Source organism: Artibeus jamaicensis, unplaced genomic scaffold (genome assembly GCF_021234435.1).
Source record: "Artibeus jamaicensis isolate MK-2021 breed Jamaican fruit bat unplaced genomic scaffold, CSHL_Jam_final scaffold_1031, whole genome shotgun sequence".
Lineage (NCBI taxonomy): Eukaryota > Metazoa > Chordata > Mammalia > Chiroptera > Phyllostomidae > Artibeus > Artibeus jamaicensis.
In genome coordinates, this window is record NW_026522026.1 from 4,725,082 (window position 1) to 4,750,100 (window position 25,019).

The 25,019-nt window shown below is 39.5% G+C and overlaps 1 protein-coding gene across 2 annotated transcripts in view; it reads right to left on the bottom strand.

Annotated features, from left to right (window-relative positions):
* SDAD1 (SDA1 domain containing 1) overlaps positions 1–25,019 on the bottom strand; it is a 40,593-nt gene that overhangs the window by 15,338 nt on the left and 236 nt on the right. For both annotated transcript variants that reach the window (XR_008389804.1, XM_037150188.2), the window contains exons 2-21: positions 23,403–23,507; positions 22,856–22,954; positions 20,498–20,608; positions 17,999–18,070; positions 17,813–17,913; positions 17,008–17,065; positions 16,330–16,404; positions 15,253–15,354; positions 14,623–14,692; positions 13,365–13,468; positions 11,163–11,220; positions 8,575–8,633; positions 7,902–7,978; positions 6,418–6,515; positions 6,233–6,309; positions 5,474–5,603; positions 3,951–4,045; positions 3,626–3,816; positions 3,437–3,521; positions 2,198–2,359 (exon numbers count right to left, since the gene is read on the bottom strand). Coding sequence is in view for 1 of the 2 variants with exons in the window: in XM_037150188.2 (XP_037006083.2) it covers positions 2,198–2,359; positions 3,437–3,521; positions 3,626–3,816; positions 3,951–4,045; positions 5,474–5,603; positions 6,233–6,309; positions 6,418–6,515; positions 7,902–7,978; positions 8,575–8,633; positions 11,163–11,220; positions 13,365–13,468; positions 14,623–14,692; positions 15,253–15,354; positions 16,330–16,404; positions 17,008–17,065; positions 17,813–17,913; positions 17,999–18,070; positions 20,498–20,608; positions 22,856–22,954; positions 23,403–23,507 (1,929 nt within the window). In the remaining variant the exon portion in view is untranslated. The remainder of the gene's footprint in view (positions 1–2,197; positions 2,360–3,436; positions 3,522–3,625; positions 3,817–3,950; positions 4,046–5,473; positions 5,604–6,232; positions 6,310–6,417; positions 6,516–7,901; positions 7,979–8,574; positions 8,634–11,162; positions 11,221–13,364; positions 13,469–14,622; positions 14,693–15,252; positions 15,355–16,329; positions 16,405–17,007; positions 17,066–17,812; positions 17,914–17,998; positions 18,071–20,497; positions 20,609–22,855; positions 22,955–23,402; positions 23,508–25,019) is intronic.

A 25,019-nucleotide genomic window follows, 5' to 3' on the forward strand; every position in this document is an offset into this window, starting at 1 on the left:
CTGTAGGACCAATATTCAAAGTCATCTATGAAAGCCCTTAATAAAGTTTTACATTTCCCTGAAGAAAATACACAGAATATAAAGTAAAACATTATTAAGAATAAATCCAAAGTTAGAAAGAGATAGCCAAGGGCAGTGTACGCATCTCAAGTAGGTAATGAATACTATTCCATTAATTCCTGAGAACCACTCCTTCGTTCCTAGACACTTGAATTTTAAAAAATATTTTATTTATTTGAAATAAATAAAAGGGGAGAAAGAGAGGGAGAGAAACATCAATGTGTGAGAGGTCTCATCAATTGGCTGCCTCTCACATGTCCCCAAGTAGGGACCTGGCCCACAACCCAGGCATGTACCCTCACTGGGAATCGAACCAGCAACCTTTCAGCTCACAGGCTGGCACTTAGTCCACTGAGTCACACCAGCCAGAGCTAGCTTTTGAATTGTAACAAGAGGAAGGTATTCATTTTGGGGGTGGGGAGGGGATTGGAAGTTGTCATGTAAATGTTCAAAGTTTTAAAATTTTATGATTTTATCTTATTGATTCCCTGCCTTTGGCTCATATCTGGGTCTTGGTATTTCTTTGTACACAGGCAGAATAGCTAGAACACTTAAGGTAGAAAAATTTAACAAATTCATTTTAACCTAATTTGCATAGCTAAGGAAGTAATTTCTCAGACTCATTTTTGTGGGTCTTATTTTCTCATCTATAATATCATTTTAATCACAGTATCTGGCTGGATGTGGGTGGACAGAATTGAGCAAAATAGAAAAAAGCAAAAGAAAAAAAACAAGAGAGAGGAAAAAACCTCATGGACATGGACAGCAGAGTGTGGTGACTCTCGGTGGAGGGGTTTGGAAAGAGTTGGAAGTGGGTATGGGCGACTAAATGGTGATGGAAGCAGACAGGACTCGGGATGGTGAATACACAATACAGTGTAGAGATAGTATGTTGTAGAACTGTGCACCTGAAACCGGTATAATTTTGCTGACCAGTGTCACCCAATAAATTTAATAAGAAAGGAAGAAAAGAGCTGCAGTAGCAGCACATACTGATACATACTGGCTACATTAACATGCTGACAAGGAACAAAGCCAGGCTTCTTGGTCGTGCCCAAAGGGCGTCCCAGAAACAGAGCAGGTGGGAGTGCAGGAATGGCCCCGCTAAAATGCAGCAAGGTCACGAAGACCTCACAGTGAAGCAAGGCCCATCGACTATTACTATTCCCTCAACCATAAACTCTTACAAAGGGCTGATGAAAGATAAACCCGTGGAGTTAATAAACTCAACTATGAATTTAAATTGAATTGGGAAATTTTAAATCTTAAATGGCACCTTTCATTTTACCTCAATTTCAACAACTTGTATGCAAAATGCTGTCACTTTACTATTTAATGTTGTTAAACACAGTTTAGAACTAGAAATACTAAACAGACAGCAGACTTTAAAGTGGTGCCTGAATTCAGTTACTACTGACGTGGTTCAGTTAATACTAACACAGAACACTGCCCTGGAGAGCTGGCCGTTATTTCAGGCCCAGAAGGCTTGTCCTGGACTAGCACTTTGGAAGAGACTGGTTCAGAATGTGGGAGCAGTTTACCCATGACCGGATTCCCTGGAGCTTCTTCAGAATACAGTTAGAAAACACCCCCAGCAGAAATATAAATTTGTTTTATATAGTGAATTACTGAAATAAACCAGCCCAGCACAAGACTAACCATCAACGATGAAAAATGGGTGAAATGGAATCCCAAAGACCTGTAAACATAAAGGCTTTACAGAAAGACATGTACCAACAACAGAACTATTCAGTTTGCACTGCTTCACTAAAACTGTTTCCAAGATAACACCACACATAATCACTGCTTTTATAAAATGTATCAGGCTTATAATAAGCACTCAAAAATTGTGTTCAGTTAATTTCGACATTTCACATAAACGTCAGAATTTTAGCAAAGAAATCTGCATCCCTGTACTTACAGAGAAAAACAGACTCCACTCTGGTCACTCACACGAGTCTCAGCCAGGTCAGGTCTAGAGTTTACATGCCCTATCTTCCACCTCTCCAAAAACACCTCCCATGAACCCTAAGACACACAGTGCAAGGTCTTCAGCAGGCACAAGTCCACTCCAAGTGTAAAGGTATCTTAGAATGACAATACTACTCTAGCCAGTCAAGCTTGAAGTTGAACTTACCTGCTTTTCTCGGAAGGAACGCTTATTTTTTGAGCGGACATTATGGCTATATCGCATCATCATAAAGTTTTTCTGTTTTTTCTTCTCTTTATTTGTAGAACTGGAAAATGGATTGATTTTGGTTTTCTTCCTCACAAACTCTTTTCGGTCTGTCTTCCCAGCCTACCAGCACAAGCAGATAAGAAAATACTTCAGGAGACAGCTAATCAACATACACGTCTCCTCTGTGCTGGCCACTCTACTGGATGCCAAGGACACAAAGATGAGTGGAAGCAGTCCCTGCTCTCCGGGGACTCGGCCCAGGGGAAACAGACCCTGATGCAGTGGAATGGGGCAAGGGCAGCTCAATGGAAGAAAAGGTCCTATCAGCCTGGTGAGGTCTGAGGAACTTCCTAGAAAGGAAAAACTGTGAGCTGTTTTTTGCAGACTGAAGGCATTCGTGGTGGGGAGAAAGGAGGACAGCGGGGTAGAGCATTTCAGAATGTAGGAATAATGGTATACGCAAAGGTATGGAAGAGAAAGAACACGGGTTTGTTTTTTATTAAGATTTTATTATTTTTAGAGAGAGGGGAAGGGAGGAAGAAAAGAGAGGGAGAGAAACATCAACTGGCTGCCTCTCGTGTGCCCCCTGCATATGGGGACCAGGCCCCCAACCCAGGCATGTGCCCTGCCTGGGAATCAAACAGGTGACCTTTTGGTTTGTGGTATGATGCCCAACCTACTGAGTGACATTAGTCATGGAAAGAACACGGGTTTTTTAAACTTATCTCAACAGGTATCAGTACAAATGAAATGCAGAGGGTTATGTGGAGCCAGTAACACTGATGCCTTAAAAAAAGCAAAGGCACAGAAAATGAAGATGGAAATGCAGGCAGGGTGCAATTGCCAGAGGCAGAATCCAACTGACTGGCTTTTCATTAACAACTGTAAACACCCCCCTCCTTTTCTCTAACGGCTTTTACAAATGTAATGAGCCTCCCGCTACCATTCATGTAATAGTGCTTTCTGGGCTCCACAATACGGTTTGGATAGTGGCTAGCCAGCTGTTCAACTCAATCTACCTGAACGTCTCACCCCTATGCATTTTATTCTATGTTCAGTATACCTGTATTCAAAACATGAAAATAAAATACTACCTACCATTCCATGCCTATACTAGTTCTGGGTCACATTCCATTTTTTTTTTTTTTTTTTTTTTGTTTGTTTAAAAAGGACCAGGGAACGATATGCCTCACTCACCATTGCAGTTGCTAGTCTTGTCTCCTTGTCAGACTTTGGCTTTTTATGAAGGTGTTCAATGTCCCGGAGAGAAAGTAACTCACCCCTGGAATGAAGGAAAAAATGTAACATGACACAAGGGTAGAATTCCTCTCTGACACTTTCATTACCAGGTGAGCCCAATGAAGACCTGGGGTGTGTGCTTTGTACCTGGGATCTTCATCACTGTCTATTTCGATATATTTCCTCTTTTGGGCTTTCCCAGGGGCGGCGTCGAGTTCTTTCCTCATTTGGGCCAGGCGGATTTTTTGGAAGTCCTCCTGTGTTAAAACCCGGCTGGTGCTGACGGCTGCAGCTTTGGCCTTCCGCTCCTCCGCGGGCATGCTGTTCAGCTTCCTGGACTGCAGAGCACAGAACAAACGACTGCTCGGCTACTGGCTCCAGAGGGAGCTGAGGCCCCCACGAGGCCCCGCACAGATCACGTCTTCGTGAATATCTGAGTGACACACTGACAGAAGGGAATTTTGAAACTTACGATTTCTTGCTGCTCTTCGTCGGAAGAGTGGCGCACGTCAACCCACTCCCCATCGTCATCTGACTCCGCACTGAGACTGGCACTCTCCCACCCGTCTGTGCGAGAAAGAGCACACCGCTAGTCTACCACACGAGGACTCATGGCAAATAAAGATAAATCGAGTGAAACCTTAACCTTCACAATCTCACTTGGCTCTACGAACCAAGAACCGAGCAATATTTATTGTTAAATATGTCACATCAATTGAGTTAATTTAAGGAATAGAAAATAAGAACTGACCAAGTATCTACCCTGAGCTGAAACCTCCTCCACACAGAAGAGGAACAGACTCTTGAATTAAGTAACCTGCCCCAAGACAGTTACAAAACACAGCCTACACTGAAATCACGGAAATCATGTGACTCTATAGAGGCCAAGTTCCTCCCACCAAACCATGAACATCAAAACTGCACTTGTACAGTTATTTTGGCTACATAGCAAATATCCATCCCTTCTAAGCATATTAACAAATGTTTTTAGAAACTAGTTAGAAGGAGTCATTCAGAAATGGAGGTGGGAGATTTTGGATGTCTTGCAGACACCACAATGAAGGGGTATTAGAGTTATTAACAGAGCCACCACAGACACTTGCAATATCAGTGGTTCCCATGTTCCATAATACAGTGTCCCAGCCCTTTGGTGCAATATAGACAACCATTCATGATAAGGCTCCAACTCAGTCTCTAGCCGGCTATTTGGCTATGTTCTACCTTGCATTCTGTACTGCAATCGTTTCCTAAACCCTTCAGGGCTTTGTTCACAGTTGGCCTGGAAAGTCTCTACTGTTCTACCATTCCTCACTTACAATTCAAAATGCAGCTCATGAGTCACCATCTCTCTGGGGTCTTTTCTGAACCTTTGAGATGGACCTGACCTCTCTCCTGTCCTTCTGCCCCATTCCAATCATAAATCGTATTAACACTTGATCCCCAGCTGTTCACGAAAGGCCCTCAGGGCAGGAACCATATCATTCTTCTTTGTGTTGACAGTGGCCAGCCCACAGCTAATGCCTAAGAAAGCTTTGAGGAAATCGTGAATGAATGAACAGAAAGAAAGCCTTTGGCAACCAATGTAATAAAGGCTAACCCTAGAAAGCAGAATGATGTTGTTCCTCAAGCATTTGACACATTCAATAAGCATTTTCTGTCAACAAGAGAACCTTGGAGGATTGCTAAGGACTAGTCCTCACCAATTTTTTTCCAGGCAATAAACAAAAAATTGTTATCTTTCCCAACAGACCAGCATACCCTTGGTAAGGGGCAGCCACCCTGAAGGACCTGAAGAGACCTCTCCTACACTAGAGTGTAAGGTCCCTAACAGCAGGAGCCATGCCTATTTTATCCCCACTGCTTGTAACAGTGCCTGGCACATATTCACCGCTCAATACAAACCTGCTGAATGAAGGTTCAAACAACACAGAGATTTCAAAGTCAATACGATACTGGCAAGATGATATTCTGAACAATAGTAAAATAAACATGAACCTTCATCGTTTTCAGCATTCTCCTCTTCTTTTTCAACTTCCAGAATTTCTGCTCCTGGGATGTAATCTTTAGCATCTAACTCTCCATATTCTTGTATTCTTGCTTCTGTGGAGGCCTCTGTAGGCTTACCCTAAAGGAAAGGAATCGTTTTTAATATGGTCATGAGATTGTAAAACATCACTCATGAAAAGGATTCTCTAGGATTATGAATTTAGAAGAGAAACTCACACAAAAAAATGAAGTAATCTAATGACAAGAAACAGTCCACTCACACCTTGGGTCCAAGTAAATACCCCAAGCCAGAACTCTGTTTACTATTTTCCTGCTTTCTTCTGACCCAGCTCAGGAAACTGGAAGGTATTAGAGAATAACTCTTCCACTTCTTAAGTCTTGAGATCACCATCTCTCTTCCTTCCCAATTCCCAAGAGATGGCATTTGGCTAGAGACAGACCATTCAATACTGGCATCAGCTACTGACTGACCTTTGAGATTCTAATCTGTTAGTGATGTCGAAAGCTTTCAAGATAAAATAGCCAGACTGGTCTGTAAGACTCATTCATCATCAGAGTACATGTCAAGTATAGAATATTTAAGGCAATGGTATTCAATTAACTATATTTTGAGCTGAAAGAATAAAATTATGCGTATCACCAATACTCATAAGCATGACAAATACTAAAACTCAAACTGTAGGGTCTTACTCTTTACCTTCTTCTGAGACTATAACCATTAGGTCAACATGTGTACACTTCACCTACCCGGAATTTCTTCTGTAACATCTGAGGATTCAGTGTTCGGAAGAGTTGAATCAAAGTTCTAGCAGACATCATTACATCTGTAAAATAATACCTTTAATTTAGAAACTCCAGAGCAAAGAGTCTACTGAGATAAAAAATGAATCACTCTATATTCTTTGGTCTACGGACACAAACGTGCTACTTACTCTTATCTTTGTGAGTTTTATACTGTGCCAGGTCTTGGAGAAGCTCTTCAGTCATAGCTAGTGGACATCGAGCAGTTATCTCTTTTATAGCATTGATTCTAGAAAAGGAAAATCGTGTTAAAAAACTGAAACAGCAATTTCATATGCTCCAACTACAGGTTTCCTAAAAAAGACGAAAAAGGTCCAGAAGTTGGGTTTTGTAGAGCTTAGGTCTCCAAAGCTGCAGCATGGTGGAGAATGTGAGGGTGGGCAGCCTCAGAGGGCTTTTGTTCCAGAGAGTTCACAGCCATTTCCTCTACTTGTGCAATAAGAAACAGTATCTTCTTTGTCAAGTAAATAATGGCAGCATTTATTCACCCGTTCTAGGGGGAGAAGGGACTAGGTCAAATAAGAAAAGCTAAATGTCTTTAGGGCTGTTACCCCAACAAGACTTCAGTAAAAAGCAGCTCCTAACATACTGCTTAGTTATCAGGACAGATTCGATCACTGTTAAACCAGTGCTCACACTCATTAAGATTTTTTGAATGAAATCAAAAGGGCTATTGCACTGCCTAGGGATTAAAAAGTGATTTATACATATTTTTTGACTCATTCCTTCCCCTTCTTTCCACTATTCCCCTCTACCTGGCAACTGGGCCAACAGTAACAGAATAAACAAGAACAATTTTTTTAAAAGACAAAAAAGAAATAAAAAAATGTATAAATAGCGATTCAATTAACAAATCATTTGTCCAAAGGGAAGATATGAATTCAGGGTAGAGGTAGGAGAAAAACACTTAGACTGCCAAACAATCACTCATTTAAAAAAGTAAAGCTAATAAAAAAACAAAATGCTGATTTAAAAGAGAAATATCTTTTCTCTTCCTCCTCAAAATTAAAACAAATTATTTTGTTCATTTTTAGAGAGAGGGGAAGGGAGGGAGAAAGAGAGTGAGAGAAACATCAAAATGTGAGAGACACACTGACCAGCTGCCTCTCCTACACACCCCAACCAGGCGTGGCCTGCAACCCAAGGCATGTGCCCTGAATGGGAATCAAACCAGTGACCTTTCGGTCTGTTGGATGATGCTCAATCAAGTGAGCCCTGCCAGTCAAGGCACCTTCCTCAAAATTCTGACCAATAACACTATCAAGCTTCCCGAGAAGACTGAAGTGTATTTTTTTAAAGATTTTATTCATTTATTTTTAGAAAGGAAAAGAGGGGAGAAAGAAAGGAAGAGAAACATCAGTGTGTGTTTGCCTCTCACAAGACCCCTACTGGGGACCTGGCCCCCAACCCAGGCATGTGCCCCGACTGGGACTCGAACCAGTGACCCTTTGGTTCGCAGGCCAGTGATCAATCCACTGAGCCACACCAGCCAAGGCTGAAGTGTATTTTAAACTGGTTTCCCAGAGGCCACGTTGCCAGCTGAAATCCTGGACATATTAAAGCAAATCTGGCACATTAAAAACACACCCAGTGCCACCAGCCATGTTCTACATACCCTACTGTCATAACTTCCCCCGAGTTCTTGTCGGTGACAAAATTGTTGGCCACGGTCATGAGCAGTGACTGAATGATCTGAATTGGGAATAGAAGAAAAGCGCTGGTAAAATACCTGTACCCACTCAAACACCCAAGGATGAAGAACAATAGATTATTCACAGCAGGAAAATAGCATTCCACCTTCCGTTTGAGAGTTTGAAAGAATTAAGACTGAAGAAAACAGATAAAAATACTCCACTTGGGGTTTTAATTTTCTTGGTTAACTTCGGATTAAATTTGTCTCTCCTTTAATGTTAGTTTTCAATATAAAGAAATTGCTATGACCATGGACAATGCAATCCAAATACTGTTTTAATCAAAAGAAGGAATTATCAGCTTTGAAAAATGATCACTATTAATTTACCCTCCCACCATAAAATTTGGAAATTAACATCAGAATTGTCAACAACTTGTCCAAAACAAAGTTTACCTTCTATAGTAGTTTTCTTTTCAGTTTCTATAACTAAATTGTGTATATCTCAAGAGTAAATGCCTCTTCTACTCACTTAAAAATAAGGGGTGGGGGAAGAGACAGTAAGACCTGTGGAAAAAGCCACCATGATAGGCTTAACAGTAACACTCCTATGCACCATGCTCCAGGTCCAGACAGAAGTAAGGTTTAAAGTTCTCACCTCTGGGGGTACTAAGTGATGAGATGCTTGCGCAGCAAACAGAAGGATCTTTGTTACTTCTAAAAATGTAAGAGGTCAGAAAGGTTATAGTCAGTTTATTGCTCTGCCTTCCCAACCACAGCAAACATGGTGAGGACATTCTGGCCTTAACGCTACTGCTGCTTACTCCACACGGACACCCAACCCCGATGGCTGCGTGGCTCCCTGGCTTCTTTCAAGTCCCGACTCGATTGCTAGCGTACTGAGTCTTTTCTAACAACATAATCTAAAATAGAACCTGCCCCAGCATTGTCTGTATTTTGCTTCCTCTTTCCTCAAACACTCATCTTCATCTCCCTGCTGCACATACATGCAGCACTCTCAGGATCTCCCTCTAGAATGTAAGCTACATGAAGGTGAGGATGTTCACTGTGAAATTCTTAGTGCCTAATGCAGTTCCCGGCCTAGAAATCACTAAGTGAATACACACACACACACACACGCACACACACTCTGTCCCTACAAAGGGGCAGTATATATAAAGAACACCGCCTTTGGCAAAAGTAAGTGAAGTCAATCCTCATTTGCCATGTATTTGCTGAGTGACCTTGTCCTTTTCTTTTTCCCTGTACTCCACAAGACTGAAGAGAGGATTAGAGGAAATTATGTATGTAAAGCACTTGGCACAGTGCTTGGCTCACGTTAGATATTCAAGAAATGTTCAGTTCCTTCCTACCTAGGTTCAAGTTCAAAGGCAAAAGCAAACCTCTCTTCTTTCCTGCTTTCATGTTGTTTTTAATTGAGAATACACACGAGGGCAATGAAAACAGTAAGATAAAATCCTAGTATCTATTACAAAATTACAGCAAAAGGACAAACTTCTTTTTTAGAATTTTCCACATGAGCATTTATTTTAGAATTTTCCACATGAGTGTTACAGTAGTACTGTCATGCCCACAGGAGATACATTTCAAGAGCCCCCGGGGGATGTGACACCTCAGCTCAGAGAGCACCTGACCCTGCACACATAGGTTGTTTCCTATACACAGCCATCCCTTGAAACAACATGGGTTTGAACTTTATGGGTACACTTCTACGTGGACTTTTCCCAAAAAATGCAGTAAATATATTTTCTCTTCCTAATGGTTTTTCTTATTTTTTCTTTTTCACCTGGCTATGCTCCACTGCCATGGGGTTCAGGTTGGTAGACTCAGGCACATTCGGCGTTTGGTAGATACTGTGGATTTTCTCACATCCCAGGTGGAGGGAGATTGGAGATAATGTGAATAGAAGAATCTCTCCACTCTGGAAGGGACCTCAGCCAAAGCCCCATTCCACACAGGTGGAGGACTAAGGGAGAGGTGCCTCCTACATCTTCCCTACACTTCTTTTTAAAAAAATTTATTTTTACAGAGAGGAGAACAGAGGGAGAAAGAGAGGGAGAGAAACATCGACGTGCGAGAGAAAGATGAATAGGCTGCCTCTTGCACGTCTCCAATCAGGGTCCTGGCACACAACCCAAGCCTGTTCCCTTAACTGGGAATCGACCTTTCGATCTGCTGGACAATGCCCAGCCCACTGAGCCATGCCACTCAGGGCCCTTATACTTTTCTTACTAACACTGTCTTTTCTCTAGGTTACTTTATGTAAGAATACAGTATGTAACACACATAACATGTAAAACGTGTTAATAAACTGCATATGTTATTGGTAAAGCTTCTGGTCAACAGGTAACAGTTGTGTTTTTGTGAAGTCAAAAGTTACACAGGAATTTTCAACTATGTGGAGGGTTGGTGCCTCCAATCCCCACATTGTTCAAGGGTCAACTGTATACACACCTATGATAAAGTTTAACTTATAAATCAGGTAAAAGTTTAACAATAATAACTAATAAGGGCAATTATAACAATATACTGTAATAAAGTTATGTGAATGTAGTTTCTTCTCTCAAAATATCTTACTGCACTGTCCCACCTTTTCACTGAAAGGATGTAGTTGCACTTAAAGGAAGCACTTTATAGCACTTCTCGACATCACCACCCTTGTGCTTTGGGCCACCAGTAATTAAAATATGGGTTGCTGGAACACCATCACTGTCATACTCTGACAGTCAATCTGGTAACTGACAGCTACTAAGTAACTAATGGGCAGGTAGCATATACAGTGTGGATGTGCTAGAAAAAGGGATGATTCACATATGAGGCAGGACAGAGCAAGACAATACAAGATGCTACTTGAATGGTGCACAATTTCACCTTATGAATTATTTCTGGAATTTTCCACTTAACATTTTTTTCACCTTGGGTAACTGAAACCACGAAAAGCAAAACTGCATATAATGGAGAGCTACTATATAAAAAAAAGACTTGCTCTGAAAAAGCGATTTATTGGTCCATCCCCTCCCACCTCTAATTGTTTTTTAAAGTTGATGAACAGAACAATTAACATGGCAGATTCTGGGAAGAAAACACAGGGCTCCTCCCCTCATCTCTGAAACAGAACATATACTTTACCCCTCGCTCTTTGTCTTCACTAATTCCAGAACAAAAAATTCTGGTGGTTATTTTAACTCCAAGGCTCCAAAGGAAGACAGCAAGTGGAAGGCTCACCTCTTTGGTGGGGCTGCAGAAACCTTTGCACGAAGGGATAGAAGTTGAAGAGAAAAAGCTGTGGGGAAATAAATGCATTGACTTTAATATTTATGTAACTGAAGCAATTATATCACCAAGTTCAACTAACTGGGAATCATTTTTTCACTTTTTTTCCTCAACAAGCATTTGTGCCCCAGGATCATTCAAAGTACTACGTTAACCAAGGAAAAGAAGGCTATGCTGCTATCCTAATTATGCCAAGGAAGAAAGAACTTTATTCTGTATGCAAAATAAGCCAGGGGGAAAAAGCAACCAAAATGCAACATTTACTACTTTTAAAATTTGTGTGGCTGCAGTAGTAATTCTTTAGTCTACAAAGATAAAGAGGATTCTAGGGAGGAAGAGCATTCATTTTAAGTCTCCAAAGCAAGGGACAAAATAGTCATTCAAATGAGAATAGCATCTAGTATATAGTGGTACATGTCGTTAATTCATTCCAGAACTCAGGACAGGCGCTGAAACCGACAAGTACGGAACGAGGAAGCACTTTCTCTTGCAAGGCAGCACTGTGACTCACACAACTTCTACCAAGTGTGACAAGTCCCATGCAAGCACTGAGAACCAATACGTTCTTCTCACCAAAATACAAGTACAGGGTGTGACGAATTCTGAAGCTGGTGAGTACTGAGGTATGACTGCAGTCAGATCATGAAAACTGCCCACAGTTCTGGTTGTTATTAGATACCAGACCAACCACTTTGGAAGAATTACTCTGAGCCCTCTCCTTTAGAGAAAAAATACTACCACTCTGGAGTCTACCTGGTAAAGGTAACATGGGTCCAATTATTAAAGTAATTGCAATTTTTAACATTAAGAAGAGAAACTTTGGAAGTGGGCTGGTCTTTTTTTCAAAGTTCATCATGTAAAAATAATTTAAAAAAACTTTTAGCCACAGAGCAAAACCACAACCAGAGAAGTAACAGGGAAGACTTGGGGTCAATATAAGGATAGATATTGAACTGCAAGCAGCTATAAACACTGGCATCATTTCCATCACGCTAAGTATACTTAAATTATAACTCACTTTTGCTTTCTTAGCAAACTGAAATTTAGGCCAAACATAGAATTTCCACACAAATATATCAAGAATTGATTTGGTATTACTAAGGTATGTTGACAATGGAGAAAAAGCAATTTATTCACCAAAATGTTGTGTTTTTTTCCTTAGAGAAAAAAGGAATGAGTACTTGCACTCATGTACTTTCGAATTTAAGTTGACATCTCTACTGTTTGATGTTCAATAAACAAGTCAAGCCCATTTTGCTTTTTTCATTAAAAAATGTTTTTGAAGCAAAAGAGTCAATGATTTTCAGAACAGCAATAGTCACCAGAGCAAAATAATAGGGAACAACCTCAATGGTCATTTCCTTACAGCCTAAGAATTTGGCAATCTCTTCCACAATGGCATTTAGTACAAAAGTATGTGTGAAATACACTATAAATATACATACACTGTACCACCGAAGACCTCTTGTAATCTAATATAAAATAAACGAGCACAGAATTCAGCTTTGCAAATGTGACAATCTACCACTAGAGTGGTCTGAAGTCAGAAAAGCTATGAAGGAATAAACCAACTGCAAAATGTAGTAATAGTCAATAAAAATACATAGGTTATGTTGGCTCAGAAAAATGTGTATGTGGAATCAGGTTCAATAAAGTACATATAAAAACAGAACACAAAATAGTTTATCCATAATCTGAATATATATGCAATTTAACATCCATACTTATTGATAAGGAAACCAAATAATAAAAACAGATATTTTCGGAGTGGAAGACTTTATTCTTCTCTAAATTCCATGGACTTAAATGCTGTGGGTGGATAAAATTAAGCCACTCCTCTACCTTAGTGCTAGCTTTCTTTTTACCAAGAATAATGCTATTTCTGCCCTGACTGGTGTGTGGCTCAGTGGTTTTGGCATCATCCTGCAAGCTGAAAGGTCGCCAGTTAGATTCCCAGTCAGGGCACATGCCTGGGTTGCAGATGGTCCACAGTTAGGGGCAAGAGGCAACTGACTGATGTTTCTCTCATGCACAGAGATATTTCTCTCCCTCTCCCTCCCTCCCCTTCTATAAAAATGAATAAATAAAATCTTAAAAGAAAAAGACAAACTTTTTATCTAATATCCACCAAGAGAAACATAATGTAATTCAAACCTCGTGAATTCCCACCAATCTGGAAATGAGGTTCATGAGCATCATCTTCACTTCAAACCTCTCCTTAGAGCTCTCTAGCTGCTTTAGCAGTTTTTCTGCAAAATCTAAAAAAGAGAGTGTCAGAGAAGTACGCTTTGAGTCCATGGTCTGCACAACATTATCTACAGATGTGGAGACAGGCAGTGGTTACAATTGATTAGAGACTTTGACAGGGCTATGCCTCAAATCACTGTGCTGAGTCACGAGGGTAAAAACAGCAGCATGACAGGTGAAAAGATTTACACACAGATCAACATGGTTTCCACAGTGCCCAGAGTTAAGTTTTAAGGATGCTTAAGATTTTTAGCATCAGCATGCTGAGGAACTGTTTAATAGGTACTCCATGTAACAGCTGTTACAACTCCAGCTTTTCGACATGTGGTCCACAGACCACCATCAGCTGGCAGCTTATTAGAAATACAGAATCTCAGGCCCCACTCCAGACACACTAAATCAATCTACACTTTAATAGCATCTCCAGGTGATTCCTATGTACCTTGAAGTTTGAGAAACAATGGCTTAGGGGGTCCAACCTGCAGTCCGTGGGCCACATGTGGCTCAGGACGGCTATAAATGCAGCCCAACGCAAAATTGTAAATTTATTTAAAACCTTTTTTTTTTTGCTTGTCAGTTTTCACTAGTTTTTGTGTATTTATTGTGTGGCCCAGAGACACCAGAAGGCTGGACACCCCTGGTAGAGGAAGGGCTAGCGAACACTACTACACATGAGAGTACACGGAGCATTAAAAGTTCCAATGCCCATCTGCACCCAACACCAACTCATCAGTCTCTGGGGATAACAGGACTCAAGCTCCAGTATAGTTCATATATTGTCTCTGTGACTCCAATTTGCATTCCAGTTTGAGAAGTAGTGTTCTAGAACATAGTTTCCCAAACTTGGTTTCCACAGATCAGATTAAAAAAAAAAAGGGGCTAACAAAAAATTGTCCGTTTTTCATTTTGTCAAATACAATGTCCTACCACTATTGTGTTTATTAAAGGTAAAACTCTCTTCCACATTTTCCTTATATTGCTGTGGACTGAGAATCAGTGCTTCAGAACATAATTCTCTAGGCTACAACCAAATAGTAGCAACTGAGGACTGACTGATTGTCTATAAGCACCAGAGATCTTCTATTCCCTGGTAGCTCTGAAGGTAGGAAACTAAACAGGCAGAGATCAGATGAATGAGGAACTGTGGAAGTCATAACTATAGTACCTTGGGGATCATGAATCAAGTGAATCGCTGAAAAGTTAAACACCTCTGGTTTTTTCTTCTTCTTTTGTTTCTGAAAGAAAGGGAGAGGAAAAATATTTACCTTCTGAATCACAATAATTCAGAAGGCCCTTGGGGTTAAATGTGCTAATGTACTAAAAGCTGTTATCAAGTCCACATGATTTTAAAAAATCGTTGTTCTCAAAACCTTTCTTTCAACTAGAAGTACAGATGGCTTCTGTCTTTTAAGAATCATCTACTAGTACCTGTAAGACTTAAAGGAATTTGGAAATACAAACATTAAAAACCACATGAGGGTCAAATTAATGATTTCCAAAATACCACAAATTATGAAACGTACTTTTTTTGTGTGTCTGTTCTGAGAAGACATGCTACCAATGACACCCTAATACAGGTCATCTCTATCAGAACTAGTGACAAATAAATTTAATCAATTAATTTATTCAAGTCACAGATTTTGCTAGAGCTGAAAATATTTATCTAAAATTAGTGATTAGAAATTCATTACACAAGACTTTCAAATACGTGATTTCGAGTTCTTTTTAAAAGCTCTGGTGAGAAGCCTGTCCTCCCGTCTAACGACCCCCACACTCGCTCCCAGATGAGCCTCACCCTGAGCACTTTCAGAGCCTTCTCCAACCTCTTCTTGTGCTTGGAGCTTTTCTTCCCTGTGGCGTACTGCACCAGCAGGTCTCGTGTGGTTGGTCCTTCATCCTAAAGAAAAACTACTTTGTAAAACCGTAAATAAATAAAACATGCATAGAAACAAAGAGTAATCCTTTCAACAGCTTCTTCATACTTATACTCTGCACAAAGCCACAAAAATAAACATAACTTCTAAAATTCAATAAAAATACTTTTTCATGTGCATGAACAAGCACATATGAAGACTTTTTACTACGATTATTTTTGTATTTTCACTGAAGTATAATATATTGACAGGATGCAAATGTTTTTATTTGAAAAAAGAAACTGGAAACAAATATCGACGGGAAAATACTCAAACTATAACACATTCATACTCAGAAATATCATTTAATGGTTAAAGGCATAAGATAGATCTGTATGCACTAACAGAATAAGATCTAAATGCATCGGTACCTCTATATATACATGGACACAAAGGAAGCAAGGTGCCAAACGATCATATATTATTTACATATATTTTTAAAAACCTACTGCATCTATAAGACAATGTACGCACATATATAAATAAATGCAAGGGGAAGGAACTGGTAAGTGGAGATAAGAAAAATTGGTTTTAGCCTTCTAAATTTTAATACAAAATATTTTTAATAAAGAAAATTTCATAACATTACCTATCTTGATTTCCCCATTAAAGATGCCACGATATCACTCCTTTCTATCACCCTACTCTGAACTTCCAAGATGTCGGCACTCACCTCAAAAATGTTAGCAGCAATTCTCATTCTAAGTTTATATAGTGAGATGTAGGTATTACTTTAGAACTCAGGAGGCTCAGTGAATCTAAGTTTTATTAGTTACTTAACCGATCTTAGTGCATTTAAGTGACAGATTCCAAGCAATCAAATCTCAGCACTAAAGAACTCAATAAAGGATAAAGGTAACATGTAAGCTTCTAACTTAAACAGTCATAGATTTTATAACAAGAGCAACAGTGAAATCTGATTAAATGTAAAATTCAGAAGCATCTGTGATTAAACTGACCTCGGATTCTGAGTCACTGTCCTGTTTCTCCTCTTCATCTTTCCCGAGGAAGAATGTCAGAGCAGCCACTAATATCTAACAGCCAATCAGAACAATGTCAATGACTCCTCCCACCTTACAACAAGAATGAATACTTCTGTCTACTCTTTACACATGAATACACACTAGAATCTGAAGAGAAAAAATACAAAAGTTATGGGATTTGAGCTCATTTTGTTGATTAGAACATAATGCTTTTATAACATTACTTGTCCTAAAAAATATATTAATTAAAAAAACCTTTAGATAAAAACATCTAGGGTCTACACTTCAAGCAAACTGTCAAAAATTTCCACACCCTCCACACACAAAAAGTGATCCTTTTAATAGAAAGCAAACATATCCTTGAATTTCTTTCAGCTGTGTCTGAGCCCAATAAAAGAACAGTCAAGAATTATAGGACAAATATAAATGCTGAAGCTATTGTTTAACACATAGCATTTTAAAAACTCGTAATACTTTTGTCTGACTCCTCTAAAGCACACACTGGTGAACCAGGGAAGCGGCCTAACATGAGCACCGGTAACATGAGCTGTGTATCTGCACAGGCCCTCCTCCTCATACACCGTCTCCTTCACCTCTGTCTGGGGAGCAGAAGGCCGGCACGCAGCGCCTTCACACAGCCCTACAGGCACTCACCTTGGTGACCTTAGAGAAACACGCGGTTGTGATCACATTGACAGTTTTGGCATCGTTCCTGGGGGAACACAAATGAGTGTTTTAATGACAGAGGAACCTACTGAAGAGAAGTGAAACAAAAAATGCAGAATAAAAACAATATAGCAAAATTCTAACAGTAAAAATTCATGCTAAAGAAAAGGCTGAAGGAATTATTATAAACTATTAAAAGTGATTGTCTCTGGGTAGTGGGACTGTCAATAATATTAAAAAAAAAACTTTTCCAGCTTTTCCAAGTTTTCTGTTGTCATGGATACCACTACCTTTATAGTTTAAAAAAATGAGTAAGAAAAGCAAAAGACATGAGATGGAAACATTGTACCAACAAACTAAATTCATAAAACATTATATTTTACAAAAATAGGATAAATTGACTTGAAAATCTTCAGAGTGACAAAGTGGAAAGAGCACAGATTTCAGAGTCAAAAAGATCTGATTTTGAATTTCAACTCTGCCCTTTATTATCTCCTAAGCTTAAGTGCTATGAACTTCAGTTTCATTGCCTATCAAATGAGAATGATTCCAGAGAAGCTGCCTTACTTTGTTCTGAAGGGCGAACAAAGTAATATAAAATGTATGTGCTCAGCAAATGGTAGCCCTTGTTCTTGCTAGTTATTTGGGTTGTCTCTATTTTTACTTCCGACTTCACCTATAACAAGTATATTAAAGAGCTCAAGATCAAGAAAAATATTTGTGTATATGCTCTATAGTAATTACAAATGAACGAAAGATTCTATTTCTCAAGAGCCAAATACATATACGTTACCAGATGTTTCTTCGGTAGAGTTCAATCATCACATCCAAGGATATCTTGGCTGCAGTTGCATTGCTGTCTCTTAACATGGTGTACATGAAGTTTTGCAACACCTACAGGAAATAAAAAGAGAAAGAAGCCCTAATACACTCACTGATGGTACCATGCTGCAAATGAGGAAAACAAAAGGGTACTTACTACATTCACTTTATTGTTCTTGTGTTTTGCATTTATATTTTTGATATCAGTCACGATATGTGTGTATAATGTCTAAGAAAAAGAAATAAAAACATACACATATTAACCAACATTTCAAACTTTGATTAATTTGGAGAAAAGTACAAATGCTCAAGAGGATTTAATATTATCTACTTTTCATTTTATCACAAAAGAGACCAGAAGCAAAACAAAAAAGCAGCACCTTAAATGCAAAAGTAATGGTTAAACATGGGGTTACCATATAACCCAACAATTTCCTGCTTAGTTATATGAGGTCTGTCCAGAAAAAGTCCAGCCATTGTTAATATGACAATGGTTTGCGTGACATTCATATAACCTGGCAGCCAAGGAGAGTGGACTGGATTGAACATGCAGGAACAATGACGACTCTACTGTACTGGTCAGTGAGGGCGGCAGACACTACTGAGTGAGCATGTGCACTGTGTGGCCACTGCATTCAAAATGACTGAGCGAGTAGAGCAATGACTATACATCAAATTTTGTGTTAAGCTGGAACATTCCTCCGTGAAAACTAGATAATTCAGAAGGCTGCATCTGTGGGCAACTGGTGACTGGCAGCTTCATCATAACAACATGCCCACTCATGCATCATGACTAGAGCAGTTTTTTTGCGAAACATCAAATCACTCAGATGACTCAGCCCCACTACAGCCCAGATTTGGTGCCCTGTGAGTTCTGGCTTTTCCAAAACTAAAATCACCTTTGAAAGGGAAGAGATTTCAGACCGTTGATGAGATTCAGGAAAAGATGACAGTGCAGCTGATGGCGACTGTGTGAGGTCCCAAGGTGCCAACTTTGAAGGGGACTGAGGTGTCACTGTCCTATGTACAATATTTCTTGTACCTTCTATCTTCAGTAAATGTTTCTATTTTTTATATTACAGGGCTGGATACCTTCTGGACAGACCTCACATACCCAAGAGAAATAAAAACATAGCTCCATACCAATATACATACAAATATTCACAGCATTACTCATAATAGCCAAAAAGTGAAAACAACCCAAATGTCTATTAGTTGGTGAATAAATACACAAAATGTAGAATAAACATACATAGTATGGAATAGTATTTGGCAACCAAAAAGAATGAAGAAATACTAGTACATGCTACGACATGGATAAACCTTGAAAACATTATGCTAAGAAGCCAAATACAAAACACTACATATTTGCAAGCTCTGTGAATACACTAATAACTGCTGTATTGTACATTTTAAATGGATGAATTGCATGTGGATTTCATCTCAATTAAATTGGTCTTTTAAAATAAGAAGCCCTGGCTGGTATGGTTCAGTGGACTGAGTGCCAGTCTGTGAATTGAAGGTCACTGGTTTATTTCCCAGTCAGGGCACATGTCTGGGTTGTGGGCCACATCCCCAGATGGGGGCATGTGAGGGGCAATTGAGAGATGTTCCTCCCTCGCATTGATTGATGTTTCCCTTCCTCTCCTTCTCCCTCCCTTCTTGCCTCTCTAAAAATAAATAAATAAAATCTTTTTAAAAAAAGGAAAGTTGTGCCCTGGCCACTGTGGCTCAGTTGTAATGTCAGCCCATAACTGAAAGGTTGCAGGTTCAATTCCCGATCAGGGCATATTCCTAGGTTGTGCATTCACTCCCCAGTCCAGGCACATGAGGGAGGCAACCAACTGGTGTTTCTTTCTTCCCTCCTCTCTCTCTAAAAGCAATGAAAAAATGTCCTCAGGTGAGGATAAAAAACAAAAGTTGCTCCATTTATCATAGGTGTCCAAAATATGCTCTCACAGACAACTTTTATCTCACAAGTTAGATAAAGGAGTACAACTGCTAAAACCAAATAGCAGTCTCTAAGCACTCTGAAAAAAATTATTGTTAATAAATGTGAACTCAATATTTTTTTCTTAAATTTCTTTCATAAACCTTCAGCTTCTGATCTTACTTATATAAGCAAAGTTGCAAGGAAACAGTAATAAAAAAAGTCAGTGTCTTGGGGGCTAAGGTTGGGGTGGTTATGGCTGTGAGCGTCTGGTCTGTGCTCTGATTCAGTGAGACAGTAAAGCGCAGTGGAAAAGTGCTTGGGTCCTGGAGCCAGCCTGCCTGGGTTCACGAGGATATTCCTGCCCCACCACTCAAAATCCACATGAGTCTGGGCATGTCACTCTCCCTCAGCCTTTTCATCTACAAAATACTTCTACTACCACTACCACCGCCACTACTACTACTACCAATAAACTCTACATAATTCTGCAAGTAAACAAGTGAATACTTACAGAGCTCTGAGAATGGTACCTGGCAAAAGTAAGCATTCAGTAAATGTTTAGCCATTACCAACATATTGCATGCACACAACGGTTGATTTTTTTTCCTATTGAAATTATTCTTATCTGGATCCAACAATGTGAAACATCAAGAATTCACTCTACAAGTTGTATGTCACTGCAAGGAAAAATGATATATGAAGATAAGCAATTTTGCTCTTTACCTTTCGCAGCAGCTTATCATGGCAACGTAGAAGTTCAAAGAAGAGTTCTAGCAAACTTGTAGGATTGATGAGATTTTTATTTCTCAGCAAGATCAAAGCTTTGCAAAATGTCTTAGGAAGGAAAAGAAAACATATGGTAAGGTAATGAAAGTTAAGGTAAGAAAATAGAGCATAATGTCTCCTACTAACCAGACGTTATTCTAGGCATCAGAACAGAACAGATAATCTCTGTCCTCAGGACTTTACACACTGGGGGTGCAACAGAAGACAGGACAGACAAGCAAGTAAGCACATAAACAAGAGTATCTCAGTGCCACAAAGGAAGTAAAACAAGGTTGTTGTGGCTACTTTACACGGGGAGGTCAGCATACAAAAAACCCAGTGATCAATGAATCCAGAAAGGTAAGGTGGGGTAACCATAACATAATACACTAAAATGGAATGAGTTTGTGACCTACAAGGCATTCTTCTGAAGTATTATTAGTACTAAGAATGGCCTAACAGTGGTTATAGCACTCTTGTAGCAAAAATTTTCCCTTTACTTCTCTTCTCCATTAGACGGAACAAATAATCCTGGGAGAACAGTTAATTCCAAGTCTTGGAGCAGGAAAAACAAAGAGTCTGGAAGTATTTCTGCCAGAATGCAAGGATGCTTTCAAAAACATCAGGGGTGTTGCTGAGAAAAGAAGCCTCCCACAGGCCAGGAGGTTAACAGTTTGAATGTAAAATAGTAAAAATAGCAATGCTTTCAAAAGAAACTAATAAAAAGTATATTAAAAGGTAGTTACACTGTTGAAGAAAGAGTAACATAAAAATTTCATTTTACTGATTTTATTAAGTAAATAAGTTAATATACATGGGTATTTTGTTTCTTTCACTAGAAATAGTCTGCTTCTATCTGTGTAATGAAGAAAAACTTACAAATGATTCAAAAAGTCCTAGAAAAATAGCAAATATACCAGGTAGAAAGTCAGTCCAGACGTTAATAAGACTGGTGGCCACCATAACAGCCAGTTAAAAAAAGGACCCACCAGGGTGTTCTAAATGATTCCTCTAAAGAGTAATACTAACTACATAGACTAAATTCCTTGTTTCCTAGCAAAGAAAATTTCTAATTATTGTTCTAAAAACCTACTAATTATCATACTATAAAGAAACATGCACACACCTTTACTTATTTAATAATGCCTGCAGACCAGTCTGGTCTCAAATCTACACAACCTAGAGGAACTTGAAAATGTCCACAGCGTAAGTCCTCTGACTAATGGTTTGAGTCTGAAGCCTCTGGGGCTGGGCTGCCAGGTCCTAGTTGACAACTCTAAGCCTGCAACCTTCATCTGTCTGAGATGATACTCTTTTTCTTTCAGGCCTAATCAAATTAAGTAAAATCTTAGAGAACTATAAACAAAGTTGCATATATGGACTTAGCATTTCTGTAAGTTTTGTCATCCTAATATTTATGTAAGTTCTACTTGTGGTAAAGGTATTTGAAAAGCTCATGCATAAAATTTAAAAATGCTAAAGGCTGAATCCCTAGAAGCAGACTCCAGTTCAACACAGAGGTTTGCCTGGGGTGTTCTCTCTTCTAGACAGGAACTAAGGCAGCGGGAGCAAGACGTGTCCCTGGTTGGAAGCAAGCTTTACTCTGAACACAGAGAGGTCCTGGAGCACAAAATGCAACACAAGGTGGGACCCACCCTGAGGGAAGGGGCTGGGTGTCCGTTTCACTAGGTCGGTCAGGTACTGGTTGTGAGCTGCAAGGGCAACCTCCCAGGTGAGAGGTCTCTCAGCTAGGGGAGGACAATACTCCAGAGAGAGGGCAGCTGGGGGCCACTGGGTGGGGGAAATGGGTGCCCTGGCTTAGTAAAGAGGATCTGGGTCAGGAGCCAATGTCAACCACTAAAGCGACAATGTTCAAACTGTCTATTTAATGGATAAATGTATTAAAATAAGCAATATACAAACAATAAGTTATAATTAAGGTTCTTCATGCACATGAGAATTGAATGACTAGAAGGAATCGCCTATTCAAAAGAGGGAAAAGACCCCCTGGAAAAGTTAGCATGCTGGAAGAACAGAAAGATGAGAGAGAGGAGTATAGCAGGAAAGATGGTAAGATTAAACAAACAAACAAACAGGCTGGAAGCAGATCATCTAGGGACTTACAGGCCTTCATGAGTTTAAGTTTTATTCTAAGTATAAATATGAAGCCACAGGGGAGTTTTAAGAAAGGGGTGACACATCCTGTTTTACATTTTAAAAAGAGGGTTAGGTGAGAGGCTATTTTCATCTAAACATGTATCATACACATACAAACAAACAAACAGCACAAGTTATCAATACAACTACTGGCCCTACCATTCGAAGATCTGGATCCAAGACAGTGTGATTGTAGGAGAGAAGATCTTTCAGCTCTTGAGGAAAGTTACTTAAATGCTCCGGGTAGCAGTGACCAATCTGTAACAAAGCAAAGACTCCTAAAGTCTCTCTTTCTCTCCTGTAATTCATATGCACATTCTTCGGACTTTCTGCACTAGGAGAGTAAAGGCTATTTCACAGAGGTAGATGGTTCCAAATCACATCTTTTTCTTCAACATGCCAACTTCTGTAACCCCTTTCATATTTCCTCTAGTTTTATTAAAATATGTGTGACATAATTTAGAATCTATTTTATAATGAATTTGAAGAAAGTTTTGCTCTGGGTGGTTCTGTGAAAAGCTCTTGCAAAATCTTCTAACTCACCATGCAAAGAAAATAAAATTTGCAAGAAGGGAAAGTGAAATTTTTTTTAAAAAAATAAAGCTTCCACTTTTGAGTGGAATGGGGTTGAATATTACTGGAAAAATAACCCTGCAAACTGTGTGTAACAATTGGTATTTGTTTTATACAGAAATTATCTTCTTACCTGTGCCATAAACATCACCAGCTCTGCCAGCTCTTTGCTGGGTTTATTTGGTTGTAATTTGAAAATCTCCACATTGGATTTGTAGTGATTATACTGCTGCAGAAACTATAGAAAAATGAAATTCAAGTTAGTCACCTTTTATTATATGACTTGCTCAATACAGAATGAAAAATTACTTAAAGTCCTTGATAGTGGCATGGAGAAAATCATGTAGCAAAGTATGCAGAAACACTACCTCTTCCTTGCCCTCACATTTCAAAATAAGTTCTGAAAACTATGCACATCATAGATCATCTAAAGATCCTTTCCTTTACTGTCAGAAATTTAGGTGATGTAGTGTAACAAACGGTGAAACCAAAAGTCAAAAACTCAGATTCTGGCCCTATTTTGACATTTATCATCCAAATGACCCCTACTACACTGTCTCTGTATACAGAGCACTCATGTCTATGCTCTAAAAAATACAGTGTCAGAAAATATAAATTATGTATTTCCCAAGTACATGAAGTGCTCAAGTCAAAATTCCCTTCTTAAATACTAAGATTTTATCCTGGAGTTATAGATAAGGTGTGTTAATAGCCAAAAGTAACAGACACATAGAAATAATGATAAAAGCTTCCTTTTATTCAGCACTTGCTATGTGTCAAGCTCAGTGTACATGATCTCATTTAATCATGTTTAATCGTAACAATAACTCAACAATCTAACGCTGAAACACTAGGCATCAGCTGGGTCCCTGCACCCACTCTTCATGCCTAGACCACGGCTCTGAGTGTGTCTGTGTATGGGAGAGTGAGGGAAAGCGAGACACAGTGACACTGTGAGAATGAATGTTTCTTTATATTATAAGCCCTAAAGAGTCTAGTGAACTCCAAATTCATATATCCAATTACTTGTCTGATATCTCTGTTTGGATGTTTACCAGATATTTTAAAACATAACTCTTGATCTCCCCAATAAAACTGGTAGGCCTTCGGCTTTCTCCAAGAGCAGGACTTAAGACCTGACCTGTATGAGGTCAGTATACAAATTCCTTCACAAGCTGGACTGAACCTAATCTTCAACCTCATCCTTTCCCGAAGCAAATTCTGTCATCCCGCTCAGGTAAGCTTCCAAAGAGATTGAATCCTGGCTTAACGAGATATACTAAGCTCCTGGGTCTGTTCCTTATACTTGAGAATGTCACCTCCTTCCCACCACAGCCCAGTGCAAAGCGCAGGCTCTCGGAAACAGTTGGTTGAAAGCCTTCTAAGACACGATTCATCGTGTCACTAATTAATTCAAGTTAAGAGTTTCTGAAAAGAAAACAGAAACCTACATGGAAGTTGGAGATTGGGGAAGATTTATTTGTCTATCTCTGTGAGGTCGGGAGATAAACCTTAAAGCAAAATGAGATGTTTAAGGACTTGTGGCAGCGGGGTCTACCGAGTAGGAAAAATCCAAATGGACAGCAAATTTCCAAGAGGTGGGGAAAGAATCATAAGGCATGTCCCTTCCCCAGCCCTTTTCCTCTTCCCGAAAATAGAACACGCGGCGATCCAGGATCCGAACTTCACTCCACGTTTCCCCAACCCCGTGGGTGTCAACCAGTCGCGCCTCGGCCTCTGGTATCCCCGC